Raw genomic sequence first — 21,493 nt, forward strand, 5'->3', positions numbered from 1 at the left:
GCCATATTTTTGTTGATTGAGACACAGCATGAGCCAGATTGCAGCAGGGATGAAGAAACATTTTCTCTAATCAACATTTGGGACGACTGTTCAATCAAGAGCAGCTTGGATGGAATCATCAGTGACAAGCTGCTTCTGTGGCACTGATACACGTATTGTGCACTTGCGTCTGTCACCCAGGGTCAACCCTGCTTTATCAAAAGCAGTGTGATATTGCATACCTGACCCGCATGACACCAGGTCCTGATATGCAAAGCATGCCAATGTGAAAGGGGCTTTAGCAGTCATTTTACGTGGAGGTGAAAATAACAATATTAGTATATTGTCGTCTATTTATTTATTTGTGCTGTTAATTATAGTCTTTTTAATATTAAAACTCAAGCACTATGAGTGTGTGTGTAAAATCAGTAATGAGTTGACATGCACGTACAACTGAGCCCTCATTTTAAATGCTGAACACAAATATTCTTGTTTGTAGGGGCTTTTTTTTTCTTCTTCTATGCATATCTTGTTAGATCTAGACATGTTTCTATGGAAACTAGATAATTGCAAAGGAAAACCATAAGGGGGACTTACAGATGCTTAGTTTACTAGTTTGCCGAAGAAAAAAAACAGTGAGTAGGCCTCAACTGGACGAGAGAGCCCAGGTAATGTCTCTTCCTTTAGAATTAAAATTACTACAGCCTTCATCCCCTGGGTTATAATATTGTTTATGTTGCAAGTTAAACTGAGTTTGAGTTTGTTGCTGCTTCCTAGTCGTCACCTCATAAGCTTGTGTTACAAATGTTAGTCCTGCAGGGTTCCCAGACAGTCATATTTTGGCTGTAGAATTTCTACAACACTCAACATTTGAAACACCTTAAACTCTTGCATTGTTTGGTACATGCTAGAGTCAATGGGAGTGAATTGCCTAGCAACAATGTTGTGTAGAATGTGCAGGAAGGGCTCAAATATATACAACTAAGCAAGGTATTTTTTTATAGTTATTTAAAGTCAGAACAATTAACTGAAACACATCTAAGCAAGGTTTTTATAGTTATTTTAAGTCTTTATCAAAAAATAAAATCCTTTTACTGAAAAAAAATGAAAATGTTTTACTTGAATATTATTTTTAGTTCATAGGGACTATTTTCTGTTGTGGAATGCGAGTATTGAGTTCTAAAATGCCCTGCCGGCCCTACGGGAGTGAGTTTTTTTTTCTGTCTTCTGCATGCACTTGATTATTACGAGTACAGCGTACAAACAAGCTGAAAGCTATATGTTTGTATGTATGTAATGAATACTGACGAAATACAGACAAATCATTTTTACCGTAAATAAATAAAACAAATAAATATAATGTTTTATTTTGTAATAGAGAAAGGTTTTGACTAAAAAATAACAGGTAGACAATAAACAATAAACAACGGGGTGGAACAGCCACAACAACACATCTTAAAGACAAAAAAAAAGGCTGAACTAGAGGGAGAGAGCGAGCGAGAAAGAGAGAGAGAGACACGAATAAATCATATCCGGGTAAACAGGTTGTCAGGGCGGAGGGAGTGAGAGTGTCTAATGCTTCAGCGTATGATACTCCTTGAAGCGTGGAGCAACGCACAGAGCTTGGCGCTGCCTCTTCGCTGTCACTTGATGTTGAAGGTAAATATTCTTCACTGACACACTCGCTGACATCCGATTCAGTGAAAGAATTGTATGTATTTGAATTTAAATTGGAATCTGAATTAAGTATTATTACTAATACTTCTTTCTCACTGAGCAATTTTCGCCGGTTTACAGACATTGTTGACAATTTTGTGACTGTGTTTATTGTATGTAATTCATTCAATACCTGGCAGAGGGCACAAGAGACCAATAAAAGGAGTTACAGAAACCTAGTGTTACAATATCTTATTATCAGTAGTTTTGTAGGCTCAGTAATTCAAGTTTAAAGTTGCTAAAGGTACCAGTACATTCGTACTCCCTGGGGACCAGAGAGCAGTGAATCTACCGGTTCGTACTACTCAAAGGGTGCTTTGTTGGGATGAAGATTATTAATTATTAAGTAATTAATTTAAAGTCAAATTGTATTTTTTTTAGAAAGTCAATCATTTAAGCATTTAACAGCCCAAGTTGTTTGTTTTGTACTTTCATTTTGAGTTTTTTTCAATGTTAAATTTGTGTACCTGTAAAGAGAGTGCTAAAGTCAGATGGTTAAGACATTGCGGGTAGGATTTTCAAAAACCAGTGTTATTGTATGAAACTCGTGGTATAGTAACGATAGCTTTAGTAGCAAGTGATTTTCAAACAAAATGTGTTAATTAAATCAATCTGTTAATGCTTTGAAATTGAGTCAATAAGGTTGTTAATGAACGCATTTCTCGTTAAAAAGCTTAATTGTCGCAGGTCACGTACAACACTTCGTGCCTCAACGACTAAATAATTGGAACTCGTTAATCAAAATGCATGTTAACGAGATCAAGAAAAATGAATGGAAGCATAATTCGCTGTTATAGAAACTACTACAGCGAGACGGCTCTCTCACCTGCGAGCAGCAGCCAAATGGTAATGAAATAAAAAAATAATGGGAATATCTATTTTCTGTATAATTTGTAAACTTAATTTAAAAAATGTGCATTTTGTCATGCAGAATGTACATTTATCTAGATAACTTCACATATACAATGTTGATTTACGATTATCTGGAGTGTGGGTAAAAATCGGACGGCATGGATTAAAATATATATATATATATAGATATAGATAGATAGGATGGGGCGGGGTACGCAATCTATCTATATTGGTTGGAATTTATTTTCTTATGTTGACATCCACTTTTGTCTGTATTTTAGTATGTACAATTGTAGGCTATAAATAAATACGTTTGAAGTGTCATTGTGTTTGTAGTTGTTAGTTATTTTTTTTTTGGCGACACAGTAAAGGTAGAAGTCTACTTAAATTGCGGTAAATTTATGTATTTTTCATGGGTATGTTGCGGAATAAAATTAGGATTTCGCAGACATTTCGCGGACCTGTTTAAACATTAAATAAACCTAAGTAGACAGTTTTTCAGAACACTATAAAGCCTAAAAATAGTGGTACTTGCTTCCTTACTAAAACAGAGTGCTTGCATTTGTTAAAGGCAGGCATGCAGCATCCCCCTGCAGTTGACTTGACCATACATTGAGACTGCACGTCTGCATCCACTGAATTGGTTGGAAGTTAAGGCAAAGTTTTGCCAAATTATAAAATGTGTAAATCGATTAGAAACAGCCCAAAAACTCGGTTACACAAGGGCATCTGGCATAGTTTAATAAAGGTAATGTATGCAGCACGTTCGTTGTCATGTTATTTGTCCCATCCAATAATTTATTTTATTAGTACCGAGTCAAAACAAAGGAAACATGTATATTCGCGTCTAAAATTCCAACTGCGAAAATGTAAGCAGCAGGTTGAAGCGAAGTGGCTGTGCTGGATCGTTTTAGTACTGATTTAACTTGCAGACAGGAATACTTTTTGTCTACACTGACTTTCCAGTTTGGTTTCTGAAAGCTGTTTATTTTACGTTCTGTTCAGCAGTCCCTGTAGTAGCCTTTTGTTTAATGTGTGATTCTGAAGCTAAACAGCGATTGATCGTATTTTCTCCAAAGACACATTAAGATATGCAAAACAATTACCTCAGTCTGAATGTACAGTTTCTTTGTCATTTAAATAGTAAACAAAAACGTTAACCACTTTGCAGATTTTTTTTGTAAATGTTATTTGTGGACATTTTTTGTTTGTTTGTTTTTTGCTCAAGTGCAATGCACACAGGACTGCGAAGGAATAAAAAATGGCTATCTACAGAAGGAAGACATTGCTTGCGGTGTGCAGTAGTTCATTTAAACAAGGTTTCTTTTTTTTTCTCTCCGTACTTGTTTGTATGCATTGGCCCCTAAGAGGTGAATTTCGCAGTGACCCCTCAATTTTACGATTTCTGCGAAATCCGCAAAATCGCGATTTAGGTAGATCCCTAAGTATAGGTTACCATTGTAAATAAAATATATTGATATCATTTATTGATACCGCTATTACTAAATTAATCATGATTATAGCAGCAGTTTTTAAGTGTTCTGTAAATATTTTGTCAATGGAATACTGTGTGGATATGCATGTATGCGTGTATGTGTGTGTGTTTATCAGAGAGAGAGAATACATGCATATCTCCATTCATGTGGTTTTCACAATCACATCGCCTTAAGTTCTAGCCAAAATTGTAGATATTTTTTACTGCCATAGCCTTATCTTTTCACCTATCGATTCGCCCCATTGCCACTGTACTTTATGCATCCATACATCCCTGCCTGCAATGTCATCGGGCAGCTTTTTCCGGCTTAAGGTTACAAATTGTTAAAACAAGTGAAGAAATCTCATTCATAACTGCAAGTACATAAAAGTCTAAAATATTTCCATAACTACAAATATTGAATTATCTAGGTAGTCTCTGTATCGTCTGTGTCACAGCCACAGTCTCTTAAATTTATGTTTCAAGGTGAGTTATAGTCTTTCGTTAATTAAAACCCTCCTTTTCCAAGTGCAAATTAACTCATGATAAATTATGACAATTAAAAACGGATTTGGTTTTAAATTCCCACTCAAACAAAAGAAATAGTCACAGAAGCACTGCTCGTGAAGATATTAACATTATTTCGTAAATCAACATAATTTCGGAAATCACATTAGGACGATTATTTAATAATGGAAGTCATAACGACCGATTGAAAATGCCAAAATCAACACTACATACCGATTTCTTGATTAACACTGGACTTATCATTTATGACCTTTTGAAAATCCTGCCCTGCGTGTAGTAATGTAAATGCTGTCGAAAATTATACAGAACGACGGCTGATACCAACTAAAAGAAGACAAATCAACTAAAAAACAGAAGGGAGACTACATCAAAACAAGGGCAACAACTCAGGTAAGACAACCATTAAATATAGTTATCTAAATGCTAGAAGTCCCAGGAACAAAATGTTAGAACTTGAAGCTACTGCACTAACAGGTAACTACGATGTGATAGGTGTTACAGAAACTTAGTTGTCTGAGAGTGATGGAGACGAATATAATATTAGTGGGTATACACTGTATAGGAAAGACAGGCAGGACAAAAGAGGCGGAGGGGTAGCGCTATACATCAAAAACAGTCTTGAAGCCCAGGTGTTAAATCTGGAAGAAATAAACAACGCAGAATCAATATGGGTCAGAATAATGGACAAAAATTCAAAGGGCATAATAATAGGGGCATGCTATAGACCTCCAAATTCAGGCACCAAGCAAAATAATTTGTTATACAATGACATTAGAAATGCGTGCAGCAAAGGAGAAGCCATATTAACGGGGGATTTCAACTTCCCACATATAAAATGGGAAAACCCGGTGGGGAGCACGACAGACGAAATTGAAATGGTGGAAATGACAAATGACTGCTTCCTAACGCAATTTGTCAAGGTACCGACTAGAGGGGAGGCATGCCTTGATTTAGTCTTTTCAATTAACGAAGACAGAATAACTAAAACAGAGGTCAGAGAACCATTGGCAAACTTAGACCACAACATGGTCTCATTTTAAGTGCTTTTAAAAACCTCAAAAGTAATGACTAAAGCTAAGGTTTACAATTTTAGGAGGGCAAACTATGAAGGAATGAAACAGAAACTAACAGAAGTAGATTGGAGTAAAATAGAGAAAACATCCACGGAAAAAGGATGGCTGTCTTTTAAAAATGTAGTACTAGAGGTGCAAAACAATTACATCCCAAAGGTAGACAAATCTAAATCTAAATCAAAATTGCCAAAATGGTTTAATAGATCAATTAAAAAAAATATTCAGAAAAAAGGCACTTTACAGAGTATTTAAAAGGGACCAAAAACAAAGTACACAGAAAGAGTACATGGAACTGCAAACACAAGTCAAAAAGGAAGTTAGAAAGGCCAAGAGAGAGATAGAAATGAGCATTGCTAAGGGGGCTAAAACCAATTCCAAAAAGTTTTTTCCAATATTATAACAGCAAGAGAACATTCAAAGAGGAGGTACAATGTCTAAGAGATACAAATGGCGAAATCATCGATGAAGAGAAAAAAATAGCAAATATATTAAATGATTTGACCCACATGTCGACCTGTTCCCTGGGCCGGATGAGATTCTCCCAATTGTACTCAAAGAAATTAAATAAGTTATTTACAAACCGCTAAAGCAAGATCATGCAACAGTCTCTTGATCCACAAAAAGGGAGACAAAACTGAACCAGGTAACTACAGACCAATAAGCCTGACGTCTATTATATGTAAACTTATGGAAACTATATCCAAAATGGAAAATTACCTATATGGTGTCAGTATCCTGGGAGACAGTCAGCATGGTTTTAGGAAAGGGAGATCGTGTATAACTAACCTGCTTGACTTTTTTGAGGATGCAACATCAACAATGGATAATTGCAAAGCATACAACATGGTTTATTTAGATTTCCAGAAAGCTTTTGACAAAGTCCCGCAAAAAAGATTAATTCTCAAACTGAACGCAGTAGGGATTCAAGGAAATGCATGCACATGGACTAGGGAGTGGTTAACATGTAGAAAACAGAAAGTACTGATTAGAGGAGAAACCTCAAAATGGAGCGAGGTAACCAGTGGTGTACCACAGGGATCAGTATTAGGTCCTCTGCTATTCCTAATTTACATTAATGACTTAAATTCTGGTATAGTAAGCAAACTTGTTAAATTTGCAGACGACACAAAAATAGGAGGAGTGGCAAACACTGTTGCAGCAGCAAAGGTCATTCAAAATGATCTAGACAGCATTCAGAACTGGGCAGACACATGGCAAATGACATTTAATAGAGAAAAGTGTAAGGTACTGCACGCAGGCAATAAAAATGTGCATTATAAATATCACATGGGAGATACTGAAACTGAAGAAGGAATCTATGAAAAAGACCTAGGAGTTTATGTTGACTCAGAAATGTCTTCATCTAGACAATGTAGGGAAGCTATAAAAAAAGGCTATTACTATTACGGGGTGGTTATGGTGCTTGCGGTAAAAGAATAGTTTCATTGAAGTCATAGGGTGGATGTTCAAAGACCTACAGTACATAATTCAAGTTTAGTTAACGCCGTCTTGATTGATGAGGGAGTATTACTGAATGAGACACTAAAGGAACTGAACTACGCTCAGTCAGGTATATTTTTGTTTTACTAGCTTTAAGGAACAGCTTTTTCCCAAATGGGGGTTAAAGCTTTGTTCCCACAAGCACAAGTCCATAGAATATGAAGTTCTATACAATACAAGAAATACACTCGTGAAATTTGATGGAAAGTAGTACTCCTGTTTTGTAAAGCAGAATTCTTACCCCACTTATATTTATTCCTAATTTCAAGGCCTATATCCTTGACTGCCTAGCCGAGAGATATGAGCTGAATTCTCTACCATAGAAGTACAGGGTCCTGTGGGTTCTTTTTTAAGCTAGCATGAAATCAGGCAGCTTTCTCTGACTTGAGGCAAGGTTATAAAAGGACAATTTCTATCAAGAACATGAAGCATGTATGGATATCTACTGAAGTTACAGTGGCACTGCAGCTGTCTGCCTTCATGGGAATACATATCCTTTCATTATGTAAGAATCTGTGAGGGCTAGGGACTGAATAGCATAGGTCAAATGCCCCATCTTTCACATCCAGACAAAATTAAATGAATTTGGTTCTGAAACTCCTTCAATGGTCTTGGTTCCCTGCTGACCTGAGATTAGGGCTTGAACATTTTGTTTTTTATCTTCAATACCTCTACCTACCTGTAACAGGGGAGATCTGTGCTGACTGTCTGATGTATGCATGGTGCTGCAGGAAGGGGGCAGCAGTCTCGTAAGATCCGCCTGTCAGTCATGGCAGTGACACAGAGAGGTGGGGAAGAGGGCTTTCCCCCTCTCTGAGTGGCTGAGAGGCGGGCCTTGGGGGATTGCTGGGCCTATAAAATAATGCTGTTATTCCCTCAAACCTGCCCCTTTAAGACGAAAAACGAGCCAGCGGAAGCACTGGTGCCGGACCAAGCACAGCCGGAGAGGAACGAGAATAAAACAAAATAAAAAGAAAGAAAAATGATTTTTTTTAGTAGCGGGGCAAAACTTGGGCAGACCCCCGGAAAGTATATCAGGTTGAGGGAACGTGTGAGCATAGGACGAAGACCCGGGCCGTGCGGATAGCGACGTCGGGGTAACGCTGTAGAGTGCAGCATCTTTATTTTGTAGTTTTGATTACTAGTGTTTTATTTTCTCTTTTTCTTTGTATCTTCTGTTTTTGATTATTATTTTATGCACCTGCGTGTGCACTGAAGGTGATCTGTTAGTCGCTTATACCATTGCTGGTAACAACAGTGCCACCTTGTGGCCACAACAAATCGTGCACCCTAGTGGTGTTTAGAAACTCCAATTTTCTGTCTCCTGTGTCAGTGAATTCCTCACCCTTCCACACTGCCTTTAAATGTTAATTAGTGGTTGTTAAGCTGTCTCTACATCCTAATAAAGAGACAACTACTAATTAAAGACTGGGTTTAAGATTTTTTTTTTGTTACAAAATCAAGGAGCTTTAAAATGATGGACTTGCTATCAGTGTACACTCCATACTGGGTATTTTATGCTGAAAAGAAAATCTGTCAGGACGACTCTATTCAACAAGTGATAATAACAAAAGCACAACAATAAACTAGGCGACTGCAAGAATGAAATGCAATTAGGATCATCGATGAGCAATTAACGTAATTTGTCTTGTCTGTTTGAAATAAAAATTAAGCAAAACAAGATATGAAGGTAAAAACAAGTGACATTGTTTTGTAATTAACAGCTTTTAACAGAGTTTAATTAGGAAACAGAAATCAGCTCAAAATAAGTTTAAAGGGATCAAAAATAAAACTTCAAGCCCTACCTGAGATTAACATAAAAAGAGCATCCATACAGTACCTAATACAAATCATTAGTGGGACTTAGTGGGACACACTGTACTAAACTACACTTTGAATTTTACAGAGAATGATGTCACCGAGAAACCCATTTTCTCTTACTGTGTACTTAGTTTTAAAACCTCTTCTGGACAAAAAGATACTTTCATTAATTACCATGTAGGCAAAAGTATTGACTGCAAGGTCTAATCATTACAACAACAACAACATGTCTTCATGTTTTTGTTCATGTTAAGAACAGTTTCTTTAGAATCCACTAAACATTTGTAAATGTCTTGGATATCTGCAGTATCTCTGGTCCATAGAGGACTTGGGTTAAAAGAAGCATGTAGTCTAAGGCTGAAGTAGCACAGCATCCCACCTGACTCTGCTGAAATGACAGAGCGCTTCAGTGCAGTAAACACCTTCATCTTAACTCAAGCTGTGAGTATTTCATTTAAAAAGTCATCTTGTTCTCTTTCTGGGCCAATAATTTCTCAAATTGACTATGTCCGTAGGGAACACTTTTGGTTGACATATGATTACATTGTGTTTTTGATTTCCCTAAAGCTTTTTTTTAAGAAACTTAACAGCAACAACAAATTATGTGCAGCTTTTAATGAACGACTTGCATATTTTAATACTATTTTTAATTATTATTTACTTATTTTAGTCAACGTTAATATCATTATTCATTAAAAGCTTTCTTGCAACATGTATGTAGAAAAAAAATCTCCTACCTTTGAGAAAATATCTCTCTATAGGGACTGCCATGTTGTAGGGCAATTCCATATCCTCTGTCAACCACTCTATTCCACACTGTGTAAAAAGAGCAGTCTGCATCATTGATGGCCACATATTCCAAAACTGCTGCATCCCATATAAAGGCGAAGTTTCCATATCTCACCTGTAAAAAATACAGACAAGGAGTTAAAGACTAATTCATAGAGTGTGTCTATTTTATTGCAATAAAAAGACCACACTCTCACTATATGGTGAAAAATAATTCTACATAACTTCATATGCACTGTTCTGGCCAAAACAGCTTGCACAATACCTGCTCATTTACATTGGTTTGTGGTTACACAGCTGGCAGAGATTGAGTCTCTAAGGAGTGGCGAGAGATGCTCAAGGGTCACCTAGTTAATCAGAAGCTAAAAGTTTCAATGAGGAATTCCCTGTTTACAAGCCATTAGTTCTGAACCTAAATTAGAATTCATGGTTTGTTTTCTTTTTTTAATGGCAATTGTCAAAACAACAATATCAAATCCCAGCAATAAAAGCAAAACATCACCACTGAACCCGATAATGACCAGAGGAGAGGGTTCTCTTGAAATACATCTTCCTACGAAAAGGGCACACTAACATAATTGAAAAGAGCAATTCTCTGAGCCTAATGGTACCAGGCTTAAGAAAGCGCGGTGTACTATCCTTGTAGTATTTGCTAAACATTTTTGACTGTATATATATTTATTATAAACCTATTATACAGGTACATATATAATACATATAAGTTTTCCTACAGAACAGTAGCTTCAGCAACTCTGATCCGTGTAGTCTATGAACATGGATAAAACCAGCACTTTAGGTTAATGATATAAAAATGATCCAGTCAAAATGTTTAGTTCAGTACCAGTACATTTTTTAAATATTGGTAGTAAATCTACAATAGGCTACCCTACTTGTCTGCATTTCCCACCAGGGCCTGCGTCAGGGGGGATGCAAGGGACGCAACGTTAAGTTATTATCATAACCCTGGTTCCCTGAAATAGAAATGCAACCATTACCGTATGGGTATTCACCTCCTAAAGACCCGAAACCTTAATATTGTATACCAAAGCTGCTCTGCGAGTCTGTGATGCAGTCGTGGCCCGCCCCACAAGGGCACGAAGGCACTGCACTCACAGATCTCAGCGTCATTTTTCCTTCAAGCCTGCTGCAATCATGGACATGAAAGTTAATGGTTACATTTCTATTTCAGGGAACCAGGGTTATGACAATAATCTAACATTCCCTTTCAAGTACGAAACCATTACCATATGGGTGAGTGTACCAAAGCCATTGCAAGGGCAATATTGCAGAATGACTGGTAGGCTAAAAGGTTAAGCCGAGAGGCTGCCTTGTGCATTACCATACGGAACCCCGGTAACAAATAGCTAGGGTGAAAAAATTGAGGGACAAACTCACCTTTATGCCTGTGTTGTAAGGGTAGACTGGGAAGCCGCCCCTAACCCTCTAGTTAAAAAAAAACAAGGTTTTGAGGATCCACGCCATTCAGCCTGTAGAACCTAGTGAAGGTGTGGGGAGTAGCTAACACCGCCGCATTGCATATGTCCTTGACTGGTGCACCCTGGAATAGAGCCCAAGAAGTCGCCATGCCCCTGGTGGAATGGGCAGTGAGCTTTTATGGAGGGAGCAAGATGGCCAGCTCATAGGCTGTCCTGACCGTATCTGCTATCCACTTAGCTGCTTAGACAAGGCTTGACCATGGGACTTCGCCCCATAGCAGACAAAAAATTGTTCAGACTGCCTCCAACTTTTTATCCTGTCAACGTAGTACGCCAGGGCCTGCACTGAGCAGTGCATATGGAGCTGCTGCTCTCTGTCAGATTGGAAAGGAGGTGGGTGGACAGCCTGCAATTCCAGAGACTGGTTGACATGCAATACTGAGATTGTCTTCGTCAAAAAGGCAGGATTGGTATGGAGCGTGGCCTCTGTCCTGGCAGTCTTACTCTATAGATAATGTCTACATCTCATTCACCCGTATTACAGAGGTGATAGAAAGCAAGAAAGCTGCTTTAAGCGATAAAAATTTCAGCTCAGCTGAATGCATGGGCTCAAATAGATAATCCATGCATTAAGCACCAAGTTTACCCTCCAGCGAGGAAAAATGTCCTTCATAAACGGCCGAAATCACTGAGCCCCTTTCAAAAATTGTCCCACCAGGAAGTGAGCTCCTGGGGAGACCGAGTCAATTTTGACATGGCAAGCCGGAATGGCTGCCAGATAGACTTTTAACGTGGAGGGGGATTTCCCTTCGTCGAGAAGGTCCTGCAAACATTGCGTCAGCAGTCTCAACGTCTGGCCGCTCAGGAGCTGCATCAGGATTGAAAATCAGTCTCCTGGGCCAATAAGGGGCTACTAGGAGCACCTTGGCCCAGTCCTGTCTGATTTTCTCCAGACACAGCCGGAGCAGGGTGAGTGGTGGGAAGGCAGATAACAGTTGCCTTGGCCACTGGTGTGCCAAGACAACTATTGCCAGTGGGTCCCTGCCTTCTATTACAGAGAACCAGAGGGGAGAGTGGGTTGATTCCTGGGAGGCAAAAAGATCTAACTCTGCTCTCCTGATCCTCTTCCAGCTCAGCACCTCTGAGCTGCTGGGGACCCTCCTTGAGAGGAGGTCCCCTGCCCTGTTTGTCACCCCAAGCAGATGTACTGCCTGCAGTGAGAGGAGGTTCTCGTGTGCCCAGAGCAAAAGTATGCGGGCCACACAATGGAGACTGGGTGACCTGAGACCGCCATAGTGGTTGATGTAGCCACTACTGTTGTGTTGTCTGTACCCTCAAACCTCCTGAAAAAAATTCTGCAAGGCCAGGTAAACTACCTGCAGTTCCAACACACTGATGTGGAGACCCTGCCAAGGTGGATTCCACACACCTTGCAGACTGGACGTGTCTGTGGTGACGACCTCTCTTCTGGGGAAACTGCCCAGCACTATGCCGAGGTGTATATGGGCTGGCTGTTTCTATCAAGATAGTGCCTTTAGACAGTGATGAGACACATGTCAAGAGGCGGTCGCGGTTCAACGAGGGCTGAAAAACCCTGCTGTTGAACCAGGCCTTCACAGGGTGCATTTGCAGGAGACCCAATGGAAGGGTCTGGGAAGCTGCTGCCATCAAGCCCAGAAGTTTCTGGAATGTCAATACTGTGAGTGCTCTGTTGAGCTGAAAGAGCTCCAAACAGATGGCTATTCTCTGCACTCTGCCATCTGACAGTGTGGACAGCATTACCTTGGAGTCCAAGCACACTCGTAGATAGGAGGCTGTCTGAGAAGGTTTGAGCTGGCTCTTTGCAAGATTCACCATACCCAACCATTGAAGGTGACCGGTGACAAGTTCCATGTGGGCCGCAGCCTGTGCTGGAGACTGATCATTGTCGTCCAGATAATTGAGCAGTCTGATGTCTTTGCATCTCAATAGGGCTAGGATAGCCTCCATGCACTTTGAAAAGGCACCGGGAGCTACAGAGAGGTCAAATGGCAAGACACAGAACTCGTACGTTGTTCCCTGAAAGGCTAACCACAGGTATTTCCTGTGCGCTGGTTTTATGGGGATGTGGAAATAGGCGTCTTTGAGGTCCATCGTGGTGAACCAGTCGCGTGGCCTGATTGACTGCATCGTCAACATTTTGAACCTCCTTTGGCTCAGATGCAGGTTGACTTGTCTGAGGTCGAGGCCACCATCCCGCTTTGGTACTAGGAAGCACCTGGAGTAGAAACCCTCCTCCCGCTGGAGGGAGTCTATCATGCGAATAGCCAGTTTTTGCAGTAGAGCTGCTATCTCCTGAGACACCACAGCGGTGTCTTGCGAGTCTGTGACAGATGTTATAGTCACACCCCAAAAGGGAGACTTGCTTGAATTACAGAATAGCTGGTCTGAATGGTAGGAAGCACCCTGATGTCCGTGGTGCATTGACGGCAATACTCCAGATGGCTCTGTGAAAAGGTGCACTGGGCCTCTGGCAGCAAACTCCTAGGGCTGCTGCTTGGCCTGTGGCTTGGTCTGCGCAGGGCGGTGGAACCTATTAAAGCCTCTGTGGGCCGGTTCCCCTCCTGCAGCGGGCATCCAACAGCAATGCCTTGTCCCCATTGGGCACATGTTACCTGGGAAAACCAAAGCTGCCTATGTGCAGCTTGCAGCGCAGCCAGGTTTCTACCCACAGCCTGCCCATTGAATTTGGAGGCACTGAGCAGGTTCTTGTTAACCAGGTGCAGCTCATCCAACTGTTGTGGTGAGGACCTGTGGCTCTCAGAAAGGGACCTCAGCAAATGGTACTGGTAGGCTACCAGGATGCTACTATAGTTGCCTAGCCGTGCGACGAACACACTGGCTGAATAGGTGCGCTTGAGGATCACCTCAGAGGCCCGGCACTGCTTCTTCAGGTCCTTGGATAGGAGTGCTAAATTAGGCACCTGGACAAAGGTGGCAATAGAAGCCTCAGCTGGCAGATAATGGGCTAGGCCCAGCTTCTCCTCATCATGCACCCTATATAGGGCGTCCATCGACCGGGAAACAGCAGGAGCTGGAGTGAACTGGGGTGATACGGAAGATGTGGTAGGCTCATCATTGAAAATTGACTGCCTTGTATTGCCTTCTGTAGGACAGGGCTGTATTGCAGTGGCCCTCCTCATCAGCGGCTGCAGGAGATGCACTGTCAGACTCCACGTCCTCAGACAGGAACGCCAGCTCCTGTTCGCCCACCTGTGGTCAATCTGCGCTCGTAGCCCCCTGGGGCCCCAAGGGGACAGACGGGGAATGCGATGCCGAATGTTCCCACAGTAATTCTGCGCAGAACAGTTCCTTGGTGAGAAACAGCTGCCCAGAGCTTTTCCATTTGTTCTGAGTCTGCAGATTGCTTGTGGGGAAGAGCACTTAGCAGGCATAAGGGACACAGAGCACTCCGTAGAGCTGCGGGATAGCCGCTTTTCAAGCATGCGCTTGGAGAAAGGTGCACAAAACTCGCATAAGCTGCGATTAGCCAGTACCTTCTTGGCATGCTCTGGCCACAGGCAGGAAAAGCATCTGCTGTGCTTGTCCTCAATAGGTAGACTGGCCTTGCATGTCTCACATTGCGGAAAGCAATGCAGTGTACTAGGGCTGCTACGATTAAATCGAAAATCGATTTTTCGATCGATTCCATTCCTCATTATATACAGTACATCGATGTAAATACTGGATAATCAATTAAATAATACCATATTTGTAACATGCATAGTTAATAACATTTAAGTTCATCAAAGAAACTGCACGGAACACCCTGCCTTGCTATTTACAGTATTTCTGCGAAAGACAAGCATTAGGCGTGCTCTTCTTTTCCTGCTGGTCTAACTAGCATCTGATTTGCTGGTCCCATCCTACCAGCGAATCAGTTTTGAAAATGTTTTGTAAGTACGCACCCACTGTGTATTCGATGTAAACAAAAAGCACGCCACCTTGGATCCAGAGCAGGACAACAGGTTTGTATTCCTGGCAAACAACATGTAAATAAATTGTGCATATTGAAGAAAACTGACTGTATATAATTTGCGCTTCTTTGAAGTTTCTGTTAAACCTGGGAATAATACTGTTTATGTTTTTTATGATGTATTTTTCATACTGGGCTATATGCTCTGTCTGCATTTCCTGATTGATGACTGCATCTACTGTAGTCGATGTACGTACAATCAGTGCCGCCCACAGCCGATAAAACTAATGATGTGCATTTAAGGAGATTTTTGGAATCGGGTCCGAACCGGATCTCTGACATTGGAACCGGGTATTTTGAGTCGGATTCCAGTTCCCAAATTATTTAGAAAAACATGTCTGTATGTCAATGTGTGAGAAGAAGGAAGGGGGGGGGGAGCGGGGGCATCTTATATACTGTAGAAGGAATGAGGTACACAGAGGGTACAATAAAGTAAATTAAGTAAAAAGAACGGTTGTACCAAAACGAAAGCGCTGAATACATGGATGTATTGAGATGAATGTGTTGCTGTGTCTTTAAAAATCCCGTTGTAGAGAAGTAAGCAATAGAGTGAACTACAGAACACATAATCATTAGCGTGACCAGTCAATGCATACTGGGTAATGAACGCAGGTTTAAATTGACTGGCGAAGCTAATGAGAGGGGGGGTCGTAGGAACGGTGGAGAGTTCCGTGTTGATTGTAGAGACGGCGAAAGTCTACAGTATTAAAATTGGAGTGAAGTAGTTGGAGACGGCGTACGGTGGAAAATTTAAATTGAACAACGAAGCACAGTTCAGTTTATGAAGAAGGAAAGCTGTAAGTCTTCTTTTATTAACCTGAAGAGGCAAGTCGGATTTATAAAAACAACCAGCAATTAAAACGTCTTTCAAGCTGGACGAAGTACAGTTGCTTGAAGGAAGGGTATGTAAACCAGGTTTGCATTGTTATTGATTCGCTGTTACCAAACAGACGGTCTGGGTTAATGTGGTAGAGGGAACTTGCATTCTATGCGGGACTGACTGTTAAGTTTCCTTCGGTGCACTCACAACACTGAGGACGCTGGTGGAAAATTCCACACTGCTGGTGCACGCAGAAAGTGCGCGTCTGTTCCTATACAGACTGTGGGACTTGAAGTAACAGCGTGTTTAATAGTTTTAACTCAACGGAGTGGATTTACAATGCATATAAGTCAGTGAGTGTTAAATCTCTGAGCTACGGGGGACAAAGGCTGAGAGGAGCAGAGATATTGGCGCACACGGTGAACAGTGAAAGGAAAACACTGTGTGCTTTATTTAAGTACTGTTTTATTAGTTGCTAGGATTAGTCCCTGGACGGTATATTTTTTAACTTTAAGTCCTGTAGCATATGAAGGACACTTCCACCAAGTACCAGGAGGGGCAGTCGTGTCCACCCTGCAGTGCAGGACCTCTGTAAACCAGGAGAGGCAGAGCTGAACCAACTTACTCACTGGAGGAGGGGTGGCCTGACTGTATACTGCCTCTAGAGGGGACTTGAGGAAGACTACGCAAAGCAGGATTAAAGTAACTGTGGATTATAATGGTTGGGAGTACCCATTAGAAAGCTGAACATACTCACCTTGCAATTCCACGCCAGGAGGTCTAAGTGGACGGTGAGCGACGGACCTGAGACCAATCCTGAACTATAGTACTTGTTGAGAACTTGACTGAGGGTCAGACTCAAAAACGTTTGTATGATTCACTCCCTCAAAACTACAGGGACACTCTGTATTTGTGTTGTGGATAACGCAGGAAGAGCAGCGGCACAATAAAAATCACTGTAGTTTTGCATTTCCTGTGTGGCGTCCATCTGTTCACCCTGTTCTACACCTTCTGGCAATCCTACGAATAATACGTAACTAATACCAACCGGTTACAATACATACAAACAAGCACTAGTCCTACAGTTCTACATCAGCATAAAAACCATTAGAAAGACCACAACAATCACAGAATAAGTCAAACTAAACTCATCACAGCCACGATCAGACAGTAGTCCAAAAGGACAACAAAACGGAAATATATAGTCTAGCTAAGTGGATGTTTTTTTCAGGTTTTTTTTCTAAGTATGAATGTGTCCATTATAGTTATCAAATGTATTTTGATAGAATATAATAGTCTTTGATAATTAATTGTTTTATGTTTTTTAATAATCAGTTTTATTAAAAACTAAATTGTACTCACTGGAACCGGATCCTTGATATCTGTATCTGGTTCATCGTTTCAAAGGAACAGGTTTGCACATCTCTTGATAAAACATTTTTATGCCGGTACAGTACCACGTGCAAAGCTATACTGATGCACAAAAGAAACGCAACACTCAAGTCTACAGGATTTAATCAAATATTTTAAACATGCATATCAAACAAAATCACAGAAAATATGAACAAAAATACAGATCAAAGAATCATGATAAGTTTTCAGTATGAAACGTGACACACTGTCAAAATGAAAACATTACAAAGTTAGTATCGGGTATGACCTCCCTGAGCATTACCACAATTCTGGCAACATTAACGTATAGACCTGATCAGCCTCTGGATAGACTGCTGTGGGATGTTCCGCCACTATTCCTGTTGTAGTGTCAGGTTGGGTCATAATATCATTCTGTTTATGTTTTCTTGTCACAAACTCCCCCACTGACAAATAATGCTTTTAAAAAGAGTTTTAAACTAAATACTGGACAAGGGGTTTACCATCGCTGAATAAATCATTTGGGACCAGGGGTGTCTTCCAAGAGGGTACAAACCAGACAATTTCGAATGTTTTGACACCTCGGACAGAAAACAGTCCACCTCATAAATACAGCCAACAGGGGAAAAACAGCGGACCAATTGAGAACACTGCAAGCCGTCTCGGAACGAGAGCAGCCAATAGGAAAACACTCTACGTGGACTCGAGCACAGCCCCAAATAAACAAACTATCCAATCACCGGGGTGAAGAGAGGAGTAGAAAAGGACGAGCGTGACTTTCAATCGGGGCTCCCTGACATGCAGAACAAGGCTCTAAACTTTGACAATCTGAAGACCCACAGTCTGCGATCGGCTTGAACAGAGATACAGTTTTCAGAAAAACTGACAGGGGATAACAACCCCAGTCTTTGCCTTGGTGTGGGAGTGCGCAGCGTAAGATGTCTAGAATCCTAAAAGTACTTGGAATCAAATCTCTAACTTAGCCCTGACTGACCACCAGAGGAATAGTTGGACATATCATTTGAAGTCGACAGAGATTGAAATGTATTCAGTCTTTTATTAAGCTAACAGTGCCAGAGTTTGCGGTGGAATATCCCAGACATAACCGGACAAAGAATGCACGTATTAGTGGAGGAATTGCTGTTTCAGTGGAATACGTAAATAGTTAATGACTCTTGTTTTTGCAAAAACATTTATTTCATCCCCTGGTGTGCAGACACAACGCAAGTATGACTGACCTTGGAACCTGGACTTTCTTTGTCGGCAGGAGAGCCTTTGAGCGCCTGTTTTGGATGACGTACAGATCAGCTGGAAGAGGCAGCAAAAGTCTGTTAAGTATTCAGCATGTAGTATTTTTATCTTCTTATGAACTCGAGAATAAGCAGACCTTAAAGTAAAATTAATGTTTTGTGTTAATGAACACTATAGTAACTGTTTTATTCATACAAATTGATGTGGGTTTTTCAAGGCAATTATCATTCTGCATTTAAAGCTAGATTCCAAATTAGCTGTCTTGATAATAGATAATTCTCGTAAGGTTGTCTGGATGCAAACAGCGTCTTTATCTCGCAAGAGTGAGAGCTGCCTTCTGAAACAAAACATCTATATGAGATTGATTTAACAATGCTTTGATGATCAAATATTAATGAAAGTAAATATTTGTGTTACTAACGATACCCCTGTTAAGACTAACCTTCGTCTTAAGTAACTGTCAGGAATGTGGTTGTAACCTTTAAAGGAATCTGCCATAGGTTGCTCTGGATTGCTAATTAGTTACCGGGAGTGGGGTGTCGTTTATATTTTCCTTTCTGTACTGTTTAGTTTATTCTTCCTTTCTGTATTACTTTAGTTTAGTTATTGCACCTTTAATGTGTCCTTTATTTAGTTTTATTTCCAATAAAACTGTTCCTTTGTATTCACTAGAAGTGGTGTCCAGTCTGATTATTTCAATAGAGGTGGGTCCTACATGATTTTGAATTCAAATAAGGTATTATATAATTACAACTCAAAATAGTCCAAATAAAAATATACCTTGCACACTACACTGTGCAGCTACAGCCAGCTGGCGAAGGTTGGCTGGTCGCAGTTGTTTCCTGTGGATGGCACTGGTGATTTGGTCCCACAGATGTTCAATTGGACTCAGGTCAGGAGAAAAAGCTGGCCACGACAAGACCTTGACATTGTTTTCTTGAAGTCGTGGGGCAGCAGTGTGGAGTAGTGGTTAGGGCTCTGGACTCTTCACCAGAGGGTTGTGGGTTCAATCCCCAGTGGGGGACACTGCTGTTGTACCCTTGAGCAAGGTACTTTACCTAGATTGCTCCAGTAAAAACCCAACTGTATAAATGGGTAATTGTATGTAAAAATAATGTGATATCTGTATAATGTGAAATAATGTATAATGTGATATCTTGTAACAATTGTAAGTCGCCCTGGATAAGGGCGTCTGCTAAGAAATAAATAATAATAATAATAATAATAATAATAATAATAATAATAATAATAATAGTAATCCTAGCACTGTGTGGTCTTGCATTGTCCTGGAAAATCAACACTTCCAGATTGGCTTGCAGGAACAGAAAAACTGTTGCCACAAGGACTTCGTCAATGTATCGCTCAGCAGTATGGTTGCCCTCAATCTGCACCAAAGGCGTTCTTGTGTTAAAGGAGATTCCTCCCCACATCATCACACTTCCACCGCCCCATCGGTTGGCTTGAACAATGCAACAGTCAGCATAACGCTCACCATGACGTCTCCACACACGTTGTCTCCCATCAGGTCTGTCAAGAGAAAACGGCATTCATCCATGAATAAAACACTCCACTCTCTCTGCCGCCACCTCAGATGTTCTCTTGCCCACAGAAGACGGTGATTTCGTCTCTCACCTGAACAGCTTCCGAGCATGCAAATCGTTTTCATGCAAACGGCGTGCTACAGTCATTCTGCTGATGCAGGGGTTATTTCTTCTTAGGATTTCTCGTGCGGTAGTCACTGCAGTCTGAAAACGATTACGCAGATGGATCAGTCGGATGTGACGGTCCTGGGCCGGTGTGATGACCCTCTGCCTTCCAGAACGTGGCTTGTCCCTCACAGAGCTGGTTTCCTGGTTTCTCTGGACTAGCTGATTGTTGAAGCAGAACATCTCATTCTCCAGCAACTTCTCTCACAGACAGGCCACCTTCAATCACGCCGATAGCAACAAGATGATCTTCATTACTCAAGTGGGACATGGTTGTGTCTTTTTCTGTTCTTGCATCTTTTCGAATGGCTATTTATAAAGATTCTTAATCAACTAATTTTAACTCAACTCGAAATACCAAACACTGAGGACCTGGCGTTTTTATGAAATCACATGACTTGAGCTCAGTATTTTGTTATCCCAAGGAACAATACTACTCAAACAATCAACAACCCTATCTGCTCACTATTTAAAATGTAAATAACACTATGTATATGCCCAATGAGCTATTGATGTAAAACTTAGACTGTTGCAATTGCATTGTGCATCAGTATATCTATTACAGTTAATTACCCCTCACAGTCCATTGTTGTGCACAAGCTTTTACTTAACAGCAATGATATTAAAATAATCATGTCGACAATTTATGTGGGCAGTACAATCAACGATATTTATTCAAACGATCATATTTTGTGTGTCCAGTTAATCGATTACTATTTGGCGGCTTAACTGACAGCCCTGCAGTGTACAGTATTTGCAGTTGTACAGTTGCTGCTTCAGTACCGGTACGGTACCAGAGATGCTCATCTGTACAAGCCACTGGCAAAACCACTCAGTAAATTCCACACAAGACTGAGGGAAGCCTGTTTGTTAGAATGGAAATAACAGCCTTTGTAATTGTGATGCTACAACCAAAACGTCATCAAGATACTGTGAAAGAGATTGCAATCAACCACAGCTGAAGCAAAGTATCTTAGTCCTGAGCAGTGCTGTTGAGCCCAGCACTGCTCTTACTACACATGTGCTGTAGCACCATGTTGTAGACAGGCCTGCGCGTAGTCTCTGTAAAAAACAGAGAAAGAGAAAAATCTCTCTCAACAAAACACAGTAATATACAATTACATAAATAATATACAACCTCTCGTATTTTTAACAAAAGCCA

At 40.7% G+C, this 21,493-nt stretch overlaps 1 protein-coding gene across 1 annotated transcript in view; it reads right to left on the reverse strand.

Moving 5' to 3' along the window:
- Window positions 1–21,493, reverse strand: part of LOC117421151 (glutamate receptor ionotropic, delta-2-like) — a 662,598-nt gene that overhangs the window by 27,578 nt on the left and 613,527 nt on the right. Inside the window, exon 14 of the mRNA XM_034035144.3 lies at window positions 9,681–9,847. Coding sequence (XP_033891035.1) covers window positions 9,681–9,847 — 167 coding nt within the window. The remainder of the gene's footprint in view (window positions 1–9,680; window positions 9,848–21,493) is intronic.

The sequence above is a fragment of the Acipenser ruthenus genome, chromosome 1 (assembly GCF_902713425.1).
Source record: "Acipenser ruthenus chromosome 1, fAciRut3.2 maternal haplotype, whole genome shotgun sequence".
Classification (NCBI taxonomy): domain Eukaryota; kingdom Metazoa; phylum Chordata; class Actinopteri; order Acipenseriformes; family Acipenseridae; genus Acipenser; species Acipenser ruthenus.